The sequence below is a fragment of the Antechinus flavipes genome, chromosome 2 (genome assembly GCF_016432865.1).
Source record: "Antechinus flavipes isolate AdamAnt ecotype Samford, QLD, Australia chromosome 2, AdamAnt_v2, whole genome shotgun sequence".
Taxonomy (NCBI): domain Eukaryota; kingdom Metazoa; phylum Chordata; class Mammalia; order Dasyuromorphia; family Dasyuridae; genus Antechinus; species Antechinus flavipes.
In genome coordinates, this window is record NC_067399.1 from 652636094 (window position 1) to 652658243 (window position 22150).

The following is a 22150-nucleotide window of genomic DNA, read 5'->3' on the forward strand; positions in this document are numbered from 1 at the left end:
ACTTTCAAGCTCTCTGAATTTCCCCACAAAGAACAAATTTGCACCTTGGGGTGAACACAGACAAGCGAAAAATCAGGAAGAGTTTGGGCAGAACAGGGGTCCTCTCCACAAAATCTGAGAAAGTCTGAAGAAAGACCCCACGACACTTCCAGGCTAGCTGAGTGCAGAGTTGGGGTCTGAGTCTGGGCATAAGCAGGGAAACTCAGCTGACTGGGCCCAGCTGTGCTGCAGAGACAAGGCTCTGAGTAAGAAGGAGCCAGCACAATGGAAGTACAGGCAGGGACAGCAGTGCAGGGACGCTGCTGGCTGTGGGCACTTGCAGGAGAGGGAAGCTTTTGGTTTGGGATTCCAGGTCAGAGGGGACAGCTGAAGGGAAGCCAGAGGCACCCCCCAACTCCACAATTAGAGGTACTTACTCTAATACATATCATTTTTTAAAAAATGAATTTGCAAAAAAGAAAACCCCCCCACCATAGAAACTTGTTATGGGAATAGGGAAGACAGGGGTTCGTCTTCAGAAGACACCAAGGTAACAAAATTTTCTTCTGCTGCAAAAAATAGCATTAAATGGTTTCCTGCCCAAAGAGAATTCATAGAAGAACTCAAAAATTAATTTAAAAATTAGAGACACAGAGAAAAAAATAAAAAATAAATAAAAGTCATTCAAAAAAAAGGTTATGAAAAGAAGTTAACCAACTAGAAAAAGGAGATAGAGTCTTAAAGAAAAAATAATTCTTTAAAAATTAGAATTAAGCAAGAGGAAGCCAGTGAAGCTATGAGAGACCAAGAAATAACAGAACCGAACAGATTATGAAAAATGAAAAAATAGAAGAGAATGTGAAACATCTTATAAGAAAAACAAAGATCTGGAGAACAGATCAAGAAGAGAAAATATAAGAATAATTGAACTACCTGAAACCTGTGATCACAAAAAGAATTTTGACACAATTGTGCAAGAAATAATCCAAGAAAACTGTCCTGGAGTGATAGAACAGGAAGGGAAAGTAGAACTAGAAAAAAATTCACTGATCACCACTTCAAAGAGATCCTTTGTGGGGGCAGCTAGATGGCACAGTGGATAGAGCACCAGCCCTGAAGTCAAGAGGCCCTGAGTTCAAATATGGTCTCAGACATTTAACACTTCCTAGCTGTGTGACCTTGGGAAAATCACTTAATCCTACTGCCTCAGCAAAAAAAAAAAAAAAAAAAAAAAAAAAGACAGAGAGAGGGGAGAGGAGAGAAGATAGGAGAGAGGAGGGGAAGGGAGGGGGAGAGAGAGAGAGAGAGAGAAAGAGAAAGAGAAAGAGAGAGAGAGAGAGAGAGAGAGAGAGAGAGAGACAGACACCCCGAGACCCTCAGAACAAAAAAAAATTTTTGGAAGAAACAAGAAAAAAAATGAATTAAAATACACTAGAGCTACAATTAGAATTGTACAGGACTTATCAGCAGTTACAATAAAGGATCACAGGTCCTGGAATCAGACAGAATTAAGACCTGTGGCCAAAAATATCATATCCAACAAAATTACCTATAATATTGAATGAAAAAAATGAACATTTAATGAACTTGGAGATTTACAGAACTTTCTTTTCAACCAAACCTGAACTCAATAGAAAATTTAACATGCAAAAGATATGTCAATATCAAAGATCAATTTCAAGGAAATTAACATGGACAAATTGCTTATGTTTTTTACATGGAAATGTATATCATATGTTTAAGACTGACATCAGCAACTGGGTAACTCAAAAGAAAGGTTGGGGCCAAGTTAAGGTAAAAATACTAATTATGTGATACAAATGAAATGCAAAGGAACAACAGCTGCAGAGACAACAGAGGTGGGAGGAGGGCTCCAGTTCTGAAGACCTATTCATATCGGGAATGGGTTAAATAGGCAACACTACACGTGAAGTATGCAGTGAAGAGTACACGGCACTCTCTAAAACCTATAACGAAATAAAGGGGGAGGGGTGAGTGGAGAGGGAAGCAAATGGTGGGAGAAAAAGATAAAGAAGGGAATCCACGAGTGAGGAGGGTAAGTGATAGCAAGGCAAGTTAAGAAGCAGAATTAAAGCAAAGAGTTAGCAGGGATAGAAAAGATGTGTGTACATGTGGGGGGAGGGGGTGGAGAGAGTGGGAAAGCGTGTGTATGTGAGTATATATATATGTATATATCTTTATATATATATATACACAAATATATCTTTGTTTAACTAATAGCCTGCCTGGGGGAAATGCGGCTGGATGATAGGAGGAAAAAAAAGAATCAAGTTAAAAACTGCACAGCAGAGAACAAAGGAACCTACAAGGAAGTAAAGAAAAAGTGGACATTCATGAATATAATTTCTTCTACTATTATATTATCCTTTCTTAAACTGGTAGTTTATTGCCATATATTTTGAATTTTCCCTGATGTTCTGTTGACGTACAACAATATTTTGTTTTGTTTTCCTTTTTTTTATTCTGTTTTCTAAATATAATAAAATTTTTTTTGATATTTTTGGAATGTATTTTTACAAAACTACTAGCCCTCATACTAAGAACCCTTGATCCAGAGAAAAGGGAATCAAAAGTGCAAAGAAAGAAAGCAGAGAGGCTATGCAAGGAAGAAGGGAAGGAGGCCCCTCAGAGTGTACAGCCAATTTAAAAAGGCATCAGACAGGAAAAGCAACATCGTTGTCATCATTATCACTTAATAACAACAACTGATATTTATATAGTACCTCCATATGAGCCACACACTATGCAAAGCACCTTACAGATATTATATCCTCTGAGCCTTACATCACTCTCTGAGGTGGGTGCTTCTATTATTTTCATATTACAGATGAGGAAACTGAGGCAAAGGTAAAGTGACTTGCCCAGGATCATATAGCTAGTATCTTGGGCAGAATTTGAATTCAGGTGTTCCTGACTCTAGGTCTGGTGTTCTTTTCACTGAACCATCTAGATAGATACCTGCTAGTAAATGTTAATGAAATTATACTATCTTGGGTCTGGTAATCAAAACTAAATAAATTACTCAGTGTAAAATCTCAAAAGAGATCAACACTCCCTAAACATACAGAGACTTCAAAAAAAACAGACCTTCATCTGGCAAAAGATTCCAAAGTTAAAAGTAGAAGGTAAGAGTTCATGATTTAGACATAAAGGGTGATACTATAAGAAAATTAAAACAACAAGGGGGTAATTTAACAGTTTAACCATCAGATTTTTGGAGAAAGGAGGAATTTATGACAAAACAAAACCAGAACATTATAAAATGCAAAATGTATAATTTTAATAACATAAATTTAAAAGGTTTCAACAAAATCAATGCAGCTGAAATTAAAAAGGAAGCGGAAAACTGGGAAACAATTTTTACATCCAGTATTTCTGATAAAGGCCTCACTTAAAAAATATATAGAAAATTGAGTCAAATCTGTAAGAATGCAACTCATTCCCTAATTGATAGATGATTAAAAAATATGAACAATTTTCAGATGAAGAAATTAAAGGCTTTTTTTATAGTTGTGTGAAAAAATGCTCTAAAATCATTACTGATTAAATAAATGCAAATTAAAGCTACAAAGTACCACATCATAATTATCTGATTGGCTGACAGGAAAAGATAATGATAAAGTTGGAGGAAAAGTGGGAAAACTGGAACACTAATGGAGTGTTGATGGAGTTGCGAAATGATCCAGACATTCTGGGGAGCTATCTGCAACTATGCCCAAAGGCATACCTTGTAATCCAGCAATGCCTCTCCTGGGTCTGTATCACAAAGAGACCATAAAAGAAGGAAAGGGACACACATGTGCAAAAATATCCATAGCAACTCTTTTTGTGGTGGTAAAGAATTGGAAACTGAAATCAAGTGGGGAATAACTGAACAAGTTATAGAATATGAATTCCAGAATACTACTGTTCTACAAGAAATGAAATGATGAACAGGCTGATGTAAGAAAAACCTGGAAAGATTTAAATGAACTGATGTTGAGTAAAGTGAACAGAACCAGGAGAACATTGTACACAGTAACAAGATTTTGTGATGATCAACTATATGACAAACTTAACTCTTCTCAGTAATAGTGATCCAAGACAATTACAATAGATTTGGGATGGAAAATGCCATTCGCATCCAAAGAAAGAACTATGGAGATTGAATGTGGATTGAAGCTTACTAAATTTTTTTTGTTTTTACTTTCTAGTGGTTTTCCTCTTCTGTTTTGATTTTTTTTCATAATGTGACTAATATAGAAATATGTTGAAAATATTGTACATATATAATCAGTGAGTAAAACAAACAAAAAGAAGTAGAAGGTAATACTATTAGTAAAGCACTTAGCACACCGGACTGCCAGACGTTCTCATTCTGCCCATTATGCTTCTGGTTAGATCCTGCCTTCCCCTTTTTCCCCCCAACATGCAGAGGCCCTCCCAGAGGAGGAGGCTCGCCTGAGGCCTCCCAGGAACTCATAGTCAGAGTCAGGCATGGCGAGCTCCCTCTGTTCCCCAACTCCATGCTGTCTTCTTCCTCGAGGCCGTGTACTTCATGAGGTCAGACCTCGAGAAAGTGCAGTGTTTTTTTCTCCATCATATTGCTTAAAACCTTTTCTCTAGGATTTTAACTTCTTTCCTACTTTCTTGTGTAAATATCTTATCTCCTCCCATCAGATCAATAAATTTTCTTGAATCAAACATCAAAGAAATTAGAAGATCTTAAAGGAAAAGAAATCTGGCCAAAGAAATACTATTGAATACTCACATGCACATCATGCCCTATTATATTCTCACCCATTCCAATAGAGGACTGAAAATTTAAAAAAATGTTTCTTGGTTTATTGATCAGTAATTAGTGCGCCTAGATCTGATATCACCAGCCAACAAAATAAAAACAAGTGCAATGAAATTGTTTAGAATCTTGAAACAATGCTTCCCTTTCACATATGAAAGAATCCTCAGCTTAAAAGAAATTTTCAAATTAAAACCAACTATGCTGTCTGTAAGCAAAAATGTGGACAAAATAGAAGCTATATTCTAAACAGAAAAGTAACATTTTAAAATCATCTTAAAGACTGAATTTTATAACTAATTGATCCACTCAAAATACTATAATAAAACTGAAGCTTTCTGGTAGAAGATTTTTTATTCATCTTGATTTGTACTGATAAGGAAATAAGCTTTTGCCTAGTGTTTGTAAGTCAGTGCAATATAAAGGTCTACTTTGTTAAATATATTAGAAGTGATTTACAAAAGAAAAGAACCAAGAGATGGCTTTAAAAATCAAATATGAATGAGGATGAAGAAAGGAACAGAATAAAAGGAACTCCCCGTGATTTCTCAAACTGTCATCACCCCTCAGAGGAGTCACTGCCCTTTCCCTCCTACCACAATAGCCAGCGTTAACAGGCAAAGAGGTCAGCAAACAAATCATTTTTCTCAATATGGTGCTGTATGCAGGTTGTTTCTCTGCTAATCATCAAAAAACTAATTTGGCGAGATTCTAAATCTATATTAGATTTAAAATATCCTGTCAACCAAATAACTACTTAAGATTTGAACTCTTAAGAAGACTGAAGTTCTCATCATTCTTCAAAAGCCTCCTACAAATTACCTACACTCTTGCATCATATTCATTTTTTAAAAAATTAGAAAATAATAAACCTGAATCATATTTTCATGATGCATTTAAAAAAAGGTATTCAAAATTCATTTTCAATAGTTTAGTCTGAATTTTAGACTCTATATTTTAACAAATTTTGTATTTCTTAAATTTTATATAAATGAAAATTACACACAAAACAAAGTATAAATACAGTATAAATCATATTGACCATTCAGTATTTTCCTAGGAGGTAACTACCTCCTTCCTGTTCCCTCCCCTTATACTTTTAGCATAAAAACAAAATACAAGCACATAGTCCAATTCAGGTGTTTTTCTACCTTTATCACTGAATCTGGGATAAAGATCAGGTTAAAATTGACATATACCAGTCCTTTCTATAATCTCTTAAGGAATCTAGAAAAATTCCATAGTCAATTTCCAATAATAAACAAAACAAAACAAAACAAAACAATAAACCTTTCTCTTAGGCAGCTCCCCATTACGCTTAACAGGCTTAAAACAAAATGTGTCAAAGATCAAGAGTTACTTATCTGAGATGTCAAGTGCACAAGGTCAAAGGTGTAATTTTATTAGGTCAGAGGTGGTGTAAATAAAATCTTATATGTCAGGGAAGAAGGGTCACAGACAAGGTGTATATGATATAAAGACATCACAGATGACAAGTAATAACTTTAAGTAGTATAAGTATGTTCACTATAGGTACCTTCATTGATTAAAAATGAAAGTTTGCAATGAGTGGCTATAAAATTGCCTTACTAGGAACATGATTTACTCATATGTCATTCTGAAAACTTATTTTAAGCCTATTTTACTTTCTATAAGAGACTAAAACTGAGAATTAGCTGTATAAATTCTATGAGAAAAATTTTAAAGTATTACTTAGGTATAAACATGACCCTTTTTCATTTAACATGAGAATGAATTCCTTTCATGTTGAAACAGAATATGAAATAAAGATAACCCAGGGTCAGTCCACTTTCTTTAAAACATTTAAGATTTTTCCCATATCTACACACCCCCAAATCCATAAAGTTGACTTCAGATTAAAGAACTGGAATATTCCTTATAAATTCTGCTTATATTAACTCATAAACATTTTTATCCATAAAGATGATTCCTTATACTAAGGCAATTTTGTAGAAAAATATTTTTGTTCTACAAATAATCATATCCTGATTTATTTATTTGGCAGGTTTAGAGTTTTCTGAAGGAAGAACACAGGTAGGCATGTCTTCTGGCCTTTGCTCATTATTTGCATTATAACATTTATATGGGGGAGGGGGGCTTTAAGATTTGCAAATAGCTGAACATATTATTTCATGTAAGGGAAGTTTTTTATTTATTCCTCATTTTAAAGATGATGAAACTGATGCTGAAAAATTAAATGACTTGCCCACAGTCACACAGTTACAAAGTGTTTAAGGTAGAATTTGAACTCAGGGCTTTCTGTCTCCTAGTCCAGTGTTCTTACAATATCTGGCTGACTCATTATTCAAAAAAAAAAGTGGAGAATGGAAACAATTATGTAGATAACTGAAGCAAAAATAAGCAAAAAATACACTCTCTTAAAATGCTAAAGTGATTTCAGGAAAATAATACATTTTGCCTAATTTGTCTTCAATATCTACTTTAATTTTACACTTAATACTTACTAAAGTATCCCAGGTTTAAAAAATCTTGTCTGAGTGACCACTTTCAGGCATTTTGTGTAAGCCCTTATATACATCTCTTTCAAAAGTCACTAACAAGCTCCTGGAGGGTTCTTAAGTTTTCCTAAGAAAAACATTTGCTGGAAATAGTTAAAAGTATAAAGGAAAATCAAGCTGAAAACAGACAATTCCACAAGACAGATGTATTGTTTTTCTCAGTAAGACATTGAAATGATCGCACAGCACAAAGTCACAGATTGCTGAGGGTTCAGTGTGGGACAGAGGAGGCTTCTCCAAGGTCATGGGGACCACAAAGCCAGGGATCTTTGCAATTCATAATGCTGCCTCCTTCTTTCAGGTTGGGAAATTCATTTTTATATTCAAAGTACTATTATCATATATTTCTAATATCTGTGGGATTTGATTATCTATTTACATGACCTTCACAGTATAGATATGGTGATGTTTTCAAACACAGAAATACAATTTAATTTGGAAACGTTTTTCTGTAAAACTCACCACTTCTTCATCTGAGAGTTCTCTTCCTTGGATGCTGCTGTTTTCTCTAACAGCTTGTTGGTGTTTTTTCCCTTTGATGTGACTAAAAAGATGAACCTCTGAAGAAATCTAAAAGTGTAAAATATTAAAAATAATTCCTAGTACTAATAATGAAACACATGATTACACTATCACATAATGCCCAATATACAACACAACAAATGCTCTATTCGTTGACAAGAATGACTCCTAGATGGTTTCAAATCACTACTGAGCCCAGTTCTATTTGGGAGTAATAGGAGTTACCAGAGAAGACCTGTGCCTTGGGTTGGAGGGGGTCCAGGAGGCCCAGCAAGAATAAGCAGGGCCCTGGGAGATGAGCAGAGCGAGACTACGGCTTGCCTGCTCGGCCCTTTTCTTTTCCCAGCCCATGATATACAATCACTGATGTGGTCGCCTTGCTCTGATGCAGAGATAAATCTGGTTCCAGCCACATGTCTAGAGATTTTGCTACTTTCTGAACAACAGGATGAAGCCATTGGCATTAGAACTAGTGGCAGAAAGCAGCAGGTGCCGCTGAAGCCACGAGTCTTGGGCTGGTGGGGTCAGTTCTTGGTGAAACTGTGGGCTTCAGTGCCAGTGCCCGCCCCAGTCCGCAGAGAATGCCTCCTACCAGGATTGCGCAGAGTGAGCACTGCTTCTTCCGCTCGTACGGCGTGAGTTTGGGGGCGTAATCAGTGTTCGCGTGTCTCCCACTGCTCAACTCAGCCGCCTTTTCCTTCCTTTGTTCAATCTGTTCCATGTGCCTTCGGATGCTCTCGTCATGCTGTAACACAGCAAGCAATTTACCTACCTACGGAGCCCTGAATGCCATGCATAAGTATTTTCCTGAAAGCTTCAGCTGAAGCCACGGAGATTTCCCGTTCTGGACATTTATGGGAAGCTTGCCAGCACGAACACATACCCAGCCGCATATGGCACTGAACAAGTCCTTCATTTTCCCTTTGGGTGACTAGGGACGATCATAGTCAATCAAATAACCCCCCCCCCAATATCATCATCTCAAACTATGACAAATTACAGGGAATTTCATCAATTAGTCTCAGGTTTATCTCAGAAATTTGAGGAAAGAAGCAGTTAACTAACTGATAGCAGGAAGCACACGAGGCCTGAATCAGATTCCTCCTCTGCTACTTACTATTGAACAACTATGGGCTGACTCCTTCTGGGACAGAGGGGAAAGGCGTCCCAGAAACTATTCCTTGGGACAAAGCTTTGTGGTGAGGAAAGAACTTCATGAACCATAAACGCCCAGTGCTGTTATTAAATCATATCTGATTATCTCACAGGAGGCAACAATACATCAAAGTCAGAATTTAGGCATAAAACAAAGCATTTTCTACTGAATTGCTACATGAACATCGCTTCGTTTTTATAATGGATTTGGCCAAATTGAATAAGCCTATTTTGGTGGTGAAATGAGAACTGATACCTTTCTATTTTTGTGGCTGAAATTATGGGGGGGGCTTGTATTTATACATATACATGCATAAAGAGACAGCATAAGGTCTTTCACACTTTGCAAAAATATTCATAACTCTTCAAATACAAAGAATTATACCTTGAGTTGAATCTTTTTCTGTAACTCTTCCATAGCTTCCTGTTGAGCTGCAGTGAGGGCAGCTAGTCTCTCTTCTCGATCTCTGTTAAAATATATTAAAAGGTAAGAATTGTGGATTTAGCTACAGATATTATCAAACTTACCTTATATGATTTCTTTAAAAAATGGATAGCACTGAATGAGAAATGAATAAATGGTGGTGCATATCTATCATGGAATACTGTTGCAATCTCAGAAAAAATATAAAGAAATAAGGGAAGATTTATAAAAACTGATGCAAAGTGAACCAGGAAAACAATAAATGCAATGATCATAATAATGTAAAAATAAAAAAAAAAAAAAAAAAGTTAAAACTGAACTCTGTAATTCTAGCAACCAAGCTTGGCTCTGAAGAAAAGTGACAAGAATAAACAACTTTCTTTTTTTAGAGAGAAGAATGGGGTAGAGAGCTACAGATATGAAATACTGAATACACTGTCAGACTTGACGAATATGCTGGTTAATTTTGGTGAATTGTTTTTGTTTCCCCTCTTTCTCTATTATTCTTTGTTATAAAGTTTGGTTCTTTCGGTAAGAGAGAGGGGAGGGATACAATGGGAAAAACAGAATCAGAGGACATCAGTAACATTTTTAAACAAAGACATGAAAACTCAGAATATGTATCTAACAAAAAGTCATTTAACCTGTATGCCCATAAATTCAAATATTTTAGCCACAAAACATTTTAATCAAAACACGCCTATCAAGTACCTTCTATTCCAACAAGTGTCAATGGAAGGAGAGAACACATTTTAGGATCAGAGGGAATGAACAAAGGCAGAAATGAGAGCATTCAAAATGAGAACTGAGGTAGTGAGTAGTCCAGTTTGGGGAAAAACATACAGCACTCGAAGGGAAGCAATGGGAGGCAACATAGGCCTGTTAGGTGGCTGAGGTTGCTCAGGCTCTTCGGGAGGAGTTTGCATCATACTATGTGAGGGATGGGTTCTTTCCAAAGGCATCAGGAAGATAATGAAGCAACAAGCAGCATAGAGAATGGCACTGAAGGTAGGACACCAGGAGGAGGCTATTAAAATTATTCTGCAAGGAGGGTGAGGGAAAAGAGAAACAGAAGGAAACAGCAGCTAAATGGATATTAGGAGTAAAGGCCCCATTGAGTCTAAATGATTCTAAAAATGAGAGCAGGAAACAGCACGAAGAGGGAAATGGCTCCGGATGGGATGTGCTGAGGAACATGAGATTGCGGCAGGACGTCCAGATGAATCCAGCAGGTAGATGAAAATATGACTCTGGGGGTCAGGGAAGAGAAGCAGATTTGGGAATCATTTACATGGAAGTAATAATTTAAATCACAGGAGGGGATCAAATCAGCAAAGAAGACAGCCTACAGAAAGAAAAAGGGGAGCAAAGCAAGAGCTATAGGGTTTCTGATGCTGAAGAGGTGGGAAGAAGATGAAGAACCACTAAGGAAGAGAGGAAGGCATCAGGAATGCGCTGTCCTAAAAGAATTGCTGCACTTTAAAGTGTCTAAGAAAGTGGAAGGGAAGACCCTGAGAGTTTTCCTAAAGAACAAAGTGTACACTAGTCTCTCACATTCAGTGATCCCGAGCAGAGGCCTGTACCTCAAAGAGACAGATGTGAACACACAGAAGCACAAGACTGAAGCAGTTCTTTTGGGGGAGGCAAAGATAGGGGTCCCCTAGGGAACGGAGAAACAAGCGGTGACAGAGGAACACAAGGAACTGTGATTGTGCCACAACAAGGGACCCGAAGTTCAATTTTAGAACAATCTGGGAAGACTTGTGTGACCTGATGCAGAATGAAGATGAAATGGAAACTGTAATAGCAGAGTAAGGAAAAAAGTTCATTAAAGACTTAACTGTAATCAATGCAATGATTTCTGATGCCCAATGAGGTAGCATTTGCCAGAGAACAAGACATCATTTCTAGTATGGGTATCACAGGAGACTCTTTTGCTTGGCTAATCATTTTTCTTTTTTTCCCCATTGGGGTTTAGTAGGGAAAGAGGGATCAAGGATATCTTGTTCCCTGCCTCTTTCACCTCCAAAAAAAATGCAATATAAAAGATCATTAAAGCATTTTTTTAATGTAAAGAAAAGGTAGAAGTAAACATAATTGAGAATTGAATGTTGAAAGAAAGAAAGAAAGAAAGAAAGAAAGAAAGAAGAAAGAAAGAAAGAAAGAAGAAAAAAGAAAGAAAGAAAGAAAGAAGAAAAAAAGGAAATCAATTTGAAAGGATTCTAGGATGTTAGCCACAAAGGCAACTGATTGGACCCAGAGAACTTCTATCTTTTCGCTGGTACAAGAATATACTTAAAAAGAAAAGTAAACAGCATATAATAGAGATCTGTAGTTTCAAGCACAATCTTTCAATATGTAAATGCTTTCTTTATTTGGCATTTGTTAAATTGAGAATAAACAGAAATGAATGAAAGAACGAACGAAAGAAAGAAAGAAAGAAAGAAAGAAAGAAAGAAAGAAAGAAAGAAAGAAAGAAAGAAAGAAGAAAAAAAGGAAATCAATTTGAAAGGATTCTAGGATGTTAGCCACAAAGGCAACTGATTGGACCCAGAGAACTTCTATCTTTTCGCTGGTACAAGAATATACTTAAAAAGAAAAGTAAACAGCATATAATAGAGATCTGTAGTTTCAGGCACAATCTTTCAATATGTAAATGCTTTCTTTATTTGGCATTTGTTAAATTGAGAATAAACAGAAATGAATGAATGAAAGAAAGAAAGAAAGAAAGAAAGAAAGAAAGAAAGAAAGAAAGAAAGAAAGAAAGAAAGAAAGAAGAAAAAAAGGAAATCAATTGAAAGGATTCTAGGATGTTAGCCACAAAGGCAACTGATTGGACCCAGAGAACTTCTATCTTTTCGCTGGTACAAGAATAGAATCTAGACTATTTAAAAAGTAGCTTCAAGTCCATGGTGAAGAAAAAGTCGAACCTTCACTTCTCCTCTTGTGCCTCTTGGAGAGTTTCAGAGTCTGAGGGAGCTTCTCCCCCTCCCTACCTCTCTTCTCATCAACAGCAGTGGGTGTATTGCAAGTACATGGTCCAGAGGAAAAAAGAGTGAGCTCAAGTGTCCAGAGTTTGCAGCTCACAGTTGGGATCCTGCTTTAGGGTGAAAGCAGAGCATTGAGCCAAGATTCCTGCTAATTGTGAAGATGAGATGGGATAGTGAGTGGCTTGTAGAAATCCAGGTCAGGAAAGGCCTGCCTCATTGAGGGTGGAGAGTCACATATTCTCTTAATTGCTATAATCGTGATTCCCTAGGCATGCTGTAATAGAGGCAAATGAGACCAGTCCTCATGTTATATGCAAACCCAGGAGGCTGAGGGTTGTTTCCTCATTTGTGTGTAAATCTCAGGCCTTTTGCAGGACTTTTGACATAGCAGGAACTTAGCTAAAAAGTGCTGAATGAATAAATAAGTGAAAAGCATTTTTTAAAAATTCAAAATGTAGGAACTAATACTCTTTCTTCAATTCTATTAAAGCACTGAACAAGTAAAAATTGACACCTAACTGAATTCCAACAACAAAATCACACAAATACTAAAAGCTGAAATAAATTCTGCAAAGAAACTCGGCACAATTAGTCTTTTATACTGAATATGCTTCTCCAAATAACTTATGAAAAAGATGACTGATGAGAAACACTAAGCATTTTATGCAATATATCTCTCCCTTGAGGTGTCCAAGTAACACCTCCAGGAGATGTTTCTGGAAAGATGTTAATCTGGCAATAAGGAAAGTTTGGGCTCATTATGGAGCCGGTGGGTAAACACATTCCCCATATATAAAGACAGGACAGGGAGCATACAATAATACCATTGGAAAACACTCTCATTTCCTTTCTGTTAAGGACAGTAGATTATGCTTCCTTTTAACAAAAAGGGAGAAAAGCCTTACAGTTAAGACTTTATCTCAAGGCTTTAACTGCATCATTTGTCTTCTCATAAAAATGTGTAAAACAATTTCACAGAAGCTGAAGGTCAGCATTTCCCCTATTAACTCAACAGCCCATTCATAAATCATTTTTAAATGATGAGGCCTTTGAAATACCTACACAATCAGACCACTTAGATGGCCTGACATTCATGGTGTGTTTTTAGCTTTTCAAAGTACATTTACATTTGTTAATTTGTTTTATCCCTCCAACAAACTGTGAAATAGGTAGGACAGTTACTACGAGAAACATAATAAGAGTTCATATATAGCATATTTTAATTCTCTTGACTATAATTTATTCAGAAATAGTAGCCAAATCATTATATGGAAACATGTTAATGTACCTTGAGGGTACAGGGATTTTCAACAGGCAGTATTATAAACACTATTTCTTTCACAAGAAAATTTAATCACCATCAGATGCATGAGGATAGTAGACTATGAAGAAATAACAAACAAGCATTTCAAAAAGATTGAAAGAATCAAAAAGCTTTAAAATTTTATAAAATGATTCAAGTATTCTCCAGAGGCATAAGTTGGAAAGATTTTTGGTATATTTATTTAAAACAAGGACTCTCAAATCTTTTTGGATAAGATAATCCTTTTGGAAGTAGTTTAGGGAAGCCTACAGAACCCTTCTCAGAATCATGTTTGCTGACTACCTTGACACTTCAAGGACATGCTAAATTTCAGTTTGAAGTTAGTAAAAATTAAGTCATTTTTTCCCACCTAAATTCTCAGACTCTATGCCAGTTAAGAGCCACTGAATTAAATGCAAAAGAATGCTTCTACTTCCTTGTCATACAGTTAGATTTTTGATAGATAATTAGCTCGATGTGGCAAATAAGACAACTGGTGATGTCATTGGCTTGGTTTATTTTTTCTCCAAATCTTGCTTTTTTTTTTTTTTTTTAGATATATATAAAAGGTAAGGAAATGACAATCTTGGAGGTCAGCCTTCATCTGTAACTTGTAGTTTTAGGGAATTATCTGGGGGTACTAACACAATAGAGAACTTAGACATTATGTCAAAGGGCAGAGTCTCAGTAGTGAAGGCCAGGTTTTGCTACCTTTAAAGACAGTCCCCCTTTGTAAAGCTAATGAAAAGGGATGATAATAGAGCTAGATAATAGAAGAGGAAGAACAGGGCTCAAATTCCACCTCAGATACCTACAGTTTTTATGACTCTGGACAAGTTATTTTCTTTTATAAAATGAGGATAATAGTATTTAACATATAAAGAAAAAAAAAATGAAATAATGAAACCTATCAGTTTCTTTGCTGATTCCCTACAATTTTCTTTTTTAATTGTGTGCTGTGTGGGTAGGTGAGTGAGTATGTGTGGCAATGGAGACTAAGTGACTTGCCCAGGGTCACACTGTTAGGAAGTGTTAAGTGTCTGAGAACAGATTTGAACTCAGGTCCTCCTGACTTCAGGGCTGGTGCTCTACCCACTGCGCCACCTAGCTGCCCCTTCCTTAGGATTTTCTAAGTAAATCATCAGTTCATGACAAACAGGGACAGTTTTATCTTCTCTTTGTCTGTCTTTATGTCTTTAATTTTGTTCTCTCATTTTAATTCAATTGTTTGTGTTTCTGGAATGAAAATTTTCAAATGAAAGCAGGGAAAGGGACCATCATCCTTATTTCATTCCTACATTTAATGGGAACGCTTCTAGTTTCCTACTGAATATAATGTGTAGGCTTCTGATTCTAGGAGTATAAATTTTTTTTTATCATATTTTAAAAAAGATTCACTATACCTATACATCATAGAGATTCTAGCATAAATAAGCCTTGTACTTTGACAAAAGTCTTTTCTATGTCTATAGAGCCATCAGATTTGGTATTTTTCTTTTAATAAGACTTATTATGCAAAATGTTTTCTTAATATTAGAAGAAGAGAAGCTAGGTGGCACGAAGGATAGAGCACCAAGTTTAGGGGCAAGAAATTTCATCTTCTTGAGTTCAAATCTGGTTTCAGAGACTTACCAGCTGTGTGACACTGGGCAAGCCACATAAACTTGGTCTGCCTCAGTTTCCTCAATTGTAAAATGAGGGTCATAATAGCATCTATCCCACTGAGTTGCTGTAAGGATAAAATTAGACCGTCTTTATAAAGAGCTCAGCGCAATGTCTGGAATATAATAGGTGCTAGATAAATGCTTACTAGTCTCCTTTCCCCTATTTAAGATACATTAATGATTTTGTTCTATAATACTACTCCATTGCTTTATACTACCCTGATTTAAGTATAAGGACTATATTTCTCTGATAAAAAGATTTTGGTGGAGTGCTTCTTTCTCCAATTTTGAGAAAAATTTGTGTAGCACTGGTATTAATTTCTGCTGACATATAACTCCAAAGAGTTTTTGCTTGGTTTTTGTCTTATGAATATTTTATTTGAATCTTATTTTATATTCTCTTATTTTACACAGATTGACTAGAGATTTTATTTTTTTTGGATTTTTCCCAAAAAATAGCAGCTTTTGAATTCATGATCTCTACTTTTTCAGCCTTTCATAATTTTCACTATTTCTTCTTTTATTCTTTTTAATTTTCTAAATGCATTTTATTAATCCTTTTATTTTGTCCAACTTTTTAAATGTAAGTTTTTAGGGCTATATTCTTTAAGAATCTCTGTCAGGAAAAAATTCTCCATGAATTTTTTAGCTTTCACTTCTCCAAAATTTCTTGTTTCTTTCTGTTAAAATGTCTCAAACTCTGAGGGGGGTGAGAGAGTAAAGGTTTCCATATATTTGTTATTAATACTGTTTGATAGGTCATACTTTTAAAAGCAAAACAATTTTGAAAATAAAAAAACTATAGATCAATAAATAAAACTAGGAGTTGGTTTTATGAAAAAAACAATAAAATAGATCATTGACTTTTTTTTTATACAAAGGAAGAAAATGAAAATAGCTGTATCAAAAAATTTGAAAAGTGTGACTAATGCTTAATGACATTTAGCAATTATTTAGGAGTTATTTTACTAATTATATGGCAATAAAACTGACAATTTAAGTAAAATGGATGGATATTTACAAAACCATAAATTGCCCAGTTTAATAGAAGATGAAATAGAATATTTAAAAATAACCTTATCTTATAAAAAGAAACTTAACAAACCACAAACAGACTCCCTAAGAAAAAATGGCCAGAATCAAACAGATTTGCAAGTAAATTCTGTAAGATATTTAAAGAACAAGTATACTGCTTGAAAAAAACAGGTAAAGAAAGTCTACTAAATTCCTTCTACAACACAAATACAGTTTCATACTAAAACTAAGGAGAGCAAAAATAGAGAAAGAAAATTATAGAACAACTTCCCTAATGAATATTAATGCAAAAAATTTTAAATAAAATACAAAGCATATATCAATATGCCAGGAATGCAGGATTGGTTTAATATTAGAAAAACTATCTGTAAGATAGTTTTTTTCTTTTTCAGCCATTCCCCAGTTGATGGGCATCCACTCATTTTCCAATTCTTTAATACCACAAAAGGAGAAATCTGTAATGGGTATAAAAATCTTCCAAAAAAGATCAGGGGTGAAGGAAGGATATACATCATCACCATTAATATTCAATATTGTGTAAGAAATGCTATATCAATATTATTATCATATAGCATTAAGACAAGAAAAAGGAAATGAAAGAATAAGCACAAGCAAAGAAGAAAGAGCTATCTGTCTTAAGATGATATAATAGTAGACTTAGAGAACCCTAAAGAATCAATTAAAAAATAATTAACAATTTCAGCAAAATTGCAGGATATAAATACACAGAGATCATCAGTATTTCTACATACTATCAACAAAGTCCAGCAGCAGCAAGAAATAAAAAGAGAAAATTCATTTCTGTAGACCATATAGATTACTTGAAAATCTACCTGCCAAGACAAAATACAGAACTATATGAATACAATTATCAAATACTTTTCAGACAAATAAAGATCTAAACAACTGAAGAATATTGATTTCTTATAGGTAGGCTGGAGCCAATATGATAAAAATGAAAATACTACCTAAATTAATTTGCTTATTCAGTACCATGCCAAACTATGAAAGAATTATATTACAAAAATAAAAAAAAATAAGAAAATTCATCTGGAAGAAGAGATTGAGAATGCTATAGAAATCAATGGGAATAAAAAGTAAAGGAATGCAGTCTAATATACCAGATCTCATACTGTATTATCAAGCAGTAATTATCAAAATAATCTGGGACTTCTAAAAATATAATGGACTAATGGAACAGATTAGGTACCCAACATACAATAGTACTAATAAACTCTGAAATCTTGGGGCAAGAATTCACAATTTGACAAAAGCTTTCTGAGAAATCTGGGAAGCAGTCTGGCAGAAATCAGGTAACATCTCACACCATATACCAAGATAAGGTCAAAATGGGCACATAATTTAAGCATAAAAGGTGATATCATAAGCAAATTAGGGGATCACAAAATATGTCAGAATTATAAGTAATGGAAGAATTTATGGGAAAAAAAAAAACAAGAGAGAGATTCAGGAAATAAAATGGATAATTTTGGTCCTATAAAATTTTTCTGCACAACAAAACTAATATAGACAAAATTAAAAGGAAAATAGAAAAAGGGGAGAGGGGGTAGAAATTACAACAAATTTCTTTGATAAAGGCCTTTTTTCTCAAATATTTGGGAAATGGAGCCAAATTTATAAAAATAAGAGAAATGAAATTTAAAACAACTTGAAGTACACCAGATTGAGATATCCATCAAATTGGCTAAGACAATAAGAAAAAAAATTGCATACTGGAGAGACTGTGGAAAAATAGACACCATTATACTACTGGTGAAGTAATCTAATCATTCTGAAGAACAATTTGGAACTTTGCCCAAGGGCTACAAAACTATATATACTCTTTGATCCAACAATGTCACTACTGAGTCTGTATCCTAAAGAGATCATAAAGAGAGAAAAGACAGGATATAAAATAAACCTATACAAATCATCAGCATTTCTATATGTGACTAACAAAGCCCAACAACAAGGAATAGAAAGAGAAATTCCAATTAAAATAACTGTAGACAAAATAAAATATATGGGTGTCTACCTGCCAAAACAAACCTGCCAAAACTATGTGAACACAATCACAAAATGCTTTTCACACAAATAAAATTTGATCTTTTTCCAGTTGTTTAGATCTATTGCTCACAGGTTAAACCAAACTAATATAATAAAAATGACAATGCTAACTAAATTAGTCTATTTGTTCAGTGTCATATCAATTAAACTGCCAAAAAATTATTTTATAGAACAAGAAAAAATAATAACAAACTTCATCTGGAAAAAGAAAAGGCAAATACTAAGGAAATTAATGAAAAATAAAATGCAAAGAACAGTGACCTAGTAGTACCACACCTAAAACTTTATTATAAAGCAGCAGTCACCAAAAACATCTGATACTGGCTAAGAAATAAGAGTGGTGAATCAGTGTAATAGGTTTAATACACATGACACAATAATCAATGACTATGGTAATCTGTTGTTTGATAAACCCAAAGTTTCCATCTTCTAGGAAAAGAATTTACTATTTGTCAAAAATTGCTGGGAAACCTGGAAAATAATATGTCAGAAACTCAGCCTAGAACTACATCCCATATCAAAATAAAGTCAAAATGGGTACATAATTTAGGCATAAAGTGTGATATTACAAGCAAGTTAGGAAAGCAAGAGATAGTTTACCTATCAGACATTTGGAGAAGGAATTTATGGCCAAAGAAGAACTAGAGAACATTATGAAATGAAAAATGGATAACTTGGATTACATTAAATTAAAAAGGTTTTGTACAAACAAAACCAATGTATACAAGATTTGAATAGAAGCAGAAAACGGGTGGGTGGGGGGAGTTCATAGTCAGTGTTTCTGATAAAGGCCTCATTTCTAAAATATAGAGAACTGAGTCAAATTTGTAAGAATACAAGATGCTCCCCAATTGATAAATGGTCAAAGGATATGAACAGACATTTTTCAGATGAAGAAATTAAAGATATCTATCATCTTATGAAATAATGTTCTAAAAATCACTATTGATTAGGAAAATGCAAATTAAAACAACTTGGGGTACCTCACCTCACACCTGTCAGACACACCAATAAGATGTAATGATAAATGTTGAAAGGGATGTGGGAAAACTAGGACACTAACCCAATGTTGGTGGAGTTGTGAAATGATCCCACCATTCGTAGGAACAATTTGGAAATGTGGTATATAAAAATAATGGAATATTATTGTTCTATAAAAATGATGAACAGGCTGATTTTAGAAAGCCCTGGAAAGATGATGATCAGCTATGGTAAACTTGGTGATTCAGTGATCCAAGGAAATCTCATTAAACTTGGGATCAAAACTGCCATCTACAGCCAGGGATTGAATGGCGATCAAAACATACTATTTTCACCTTTTTCCCCCTTCTGTTTTCTGTCTCATACTTTTCCTCTTCTGTTGTGATTTTTCTCTTCCAACATGATTCATAAGGAATAGGTAAAAAATGAATGTATGTGTACAACCCCCCCCCCCAAAAGTTTGTTTTTTTAAATATACAACTAGGGAAATAAACACATTTTTTTTAAAGAGGGAAAAGGACCCACATGTGCAAAAATGTTTGCAGCAGCTCCTTTTGTGGTATTAAAGAATAGGAAAATGAGTGGCTGCCCATCACCTGGGGACTGGCTGAAAAAGTATATGGCATATGAAAGTAATGGAATCATATTCTTCTATAAAAAATGATGACCAGGCTAGTTTTAGAAAAGGCTAGAGAGACGTACATGAACTAATGCCAGGTGAAAGAAGCAGAACCAGGAAAACACTGTACACAGCAACAGCAAGGCTGTGTGAGGATTACCTAGGACAGACTTGGCTCTGCTCAGCATTCCAGTGATTTAAGGCAATTCCAACCGACTTTGGATTGAAAATGATGTTTCATACAAGACAGGATCAAAAGAAATGTTCTAAAACAATTAGTTATGGGCAGCTAGGTGGCACAGTGGCACCAGCCCTGAAGGCAGAAGGACCTGAGTTCAAATACGACCTTAACACTTAACATTTCCTAGCTGTGTGACCCTGGGCAAGTCACTTACCCCGACTGTCTCAGCCAATCAATTAATAAACAAACAAGCAAATAAACAAATAAAGTGGCTATTATCATGACATCCAAGAAATAGATTCTAAAGATGATGTGAGACAAAACACACCGCCACGGAACTGTAAGGAGAAAGTTCTAAAGTAAAAAACTTAAGGTGAAGACTGTCAAAACTGGCAGCCATGGGCTCTGGAACCCGAGGATCCGAGTTCCAATCTCCTCTCTGATATTAACCCAGAAGCAAGTCACCCCCCTTGCTGGGCCTCAATTTTCTGATGTGTAAAATGAACAACTTGGGCTGAATAGTCCCTGAGCTCCCTTCCAAGTCTAGACATACGATATGTGACTTGCAGTTTAATTTAAGCTAAGTTTATTACTTTCTTATCCTCAGTGCTAAAATAATAAGTTTGAGTATTTTTGAACACCCTGCCAAATTAAACAGACAGATAATTTATTTTCTTGCCAAATACTAGACCAAACACAGAGCCTAAATGTTGGTTTGGTTCAGCTTCATTTAAAGGGCACATTTTCAAGTGTTAAAAGTTTTCATGAGTAAAAGCCTCACTGCCAAGTTATCTAAAAATGTCTATGAAAATTTAATTACATTTGATGAACAAACCTTTTCTTTCCTTTATGAGCAACAAAGAACACATTCACACCTTATCTTTATATATACCCAAAGTATTCATATACAATTTTCAATAATGGTCCTTTTGAAATTGATGAGATGATTTTTAATGTATTTGGTTTAAAATAATTCCTAGTGAGTGAAAGTAACTCAAAAATTTCTCAAATAATTTAGATAAGTTTGGAAAAAGGAGGCTTTCAATTTACCTGAGTTTTAGGCAATCAAGAAATGTCAGCTGATGAGAGAATGGATAAAGCCCATCAATTTGACCACGAGTCTAAAGAAGAAGCAATTATTGTAATTTGTATTTCCAAGAATGTGATTGTGAAGCACTTATTTACAGCAGGAGTCAGTAACTTTTCCATATTCTAGAAAGTAGATCTCCTAGATTTGAACCTTAAATCCAATGTTATTAACTGACTATCTGTATGTAAGTGGTTAAAAGGTTTAATTAATTAACAATTATTATGCGTCTCTGATGTGCCATACTTTGGATTAGGCTACAGAAATATAAGACAAAAATTAAATCATTCTTTCTCTTAAAGCAGCTTATTAGAGTTCAAATCTCCCCTCTGGTACTTATAAACTGGGTGACCATGTATGTAAGTGCATACAGAATAAATACAAAATGAAGGGCACCAACAGAGGCTGGGATCAGGAAGACTGCAGCAGATTCTTAAAGGAAATAAAAAATTATACGAGGCAAAATCAGAGAAAATACCTTCCAGGCATCAGTGATGTCAATGCAATGACCAGAGAAAAGGGAAGGAGTATGGTCTGTGAGAAACAGCCCAGGCAGGCTGGATGTCAGTAATTTCCTCTGTGGAGGGGAAAGGGCTGTCAGGGGCAAGATGAAGAGACGTGCATGAAAAAGATCAGCTCCTGCAGTCCCGGAACTCCTGGCTAAAGGCAGAGACAACAGGCAACAGCAGTGGACGCTAACACACACACCCGGGGGAAGGAAAGGGAAGGCAGCAGCATTGCAGAGCATGTGGAGGCCTCTTGCAGCTGAGATCTGAAAGAATCCAGGAGGTGGGGAGGAGAAGGA

General features: G+C 35.2%; 1 protein-coding gene across 1 annotated transcript in view; it reads right to left on the bottom strand.

Moving 5' to 3' along the window:
* The window catches only part of SCAPER (S-phase cyclin A associated protein in the ER), a 362563-nt gene that overhangs the window by 233711 nt on the left and 106702 nt on the right, over positions 1-22150 (bottom strand). The window contains exons 18-20 of the mRNA XM_051982442.1: positions 9380-9461; positions 8432-8584; positions 7780-7887 (exon numbers count right to left, since the gene is read on the bottom strand). Coding sequence (XP_051838402.1) covers positions 7780-7887; positions 8432-8584; positions 9380-9461 — 343 coding nt within the window. The remainder of the gene's footprint in view (positions 1-7779; positions 7888-8431; positions 8585-9379; positions 9462-22150) is intronic.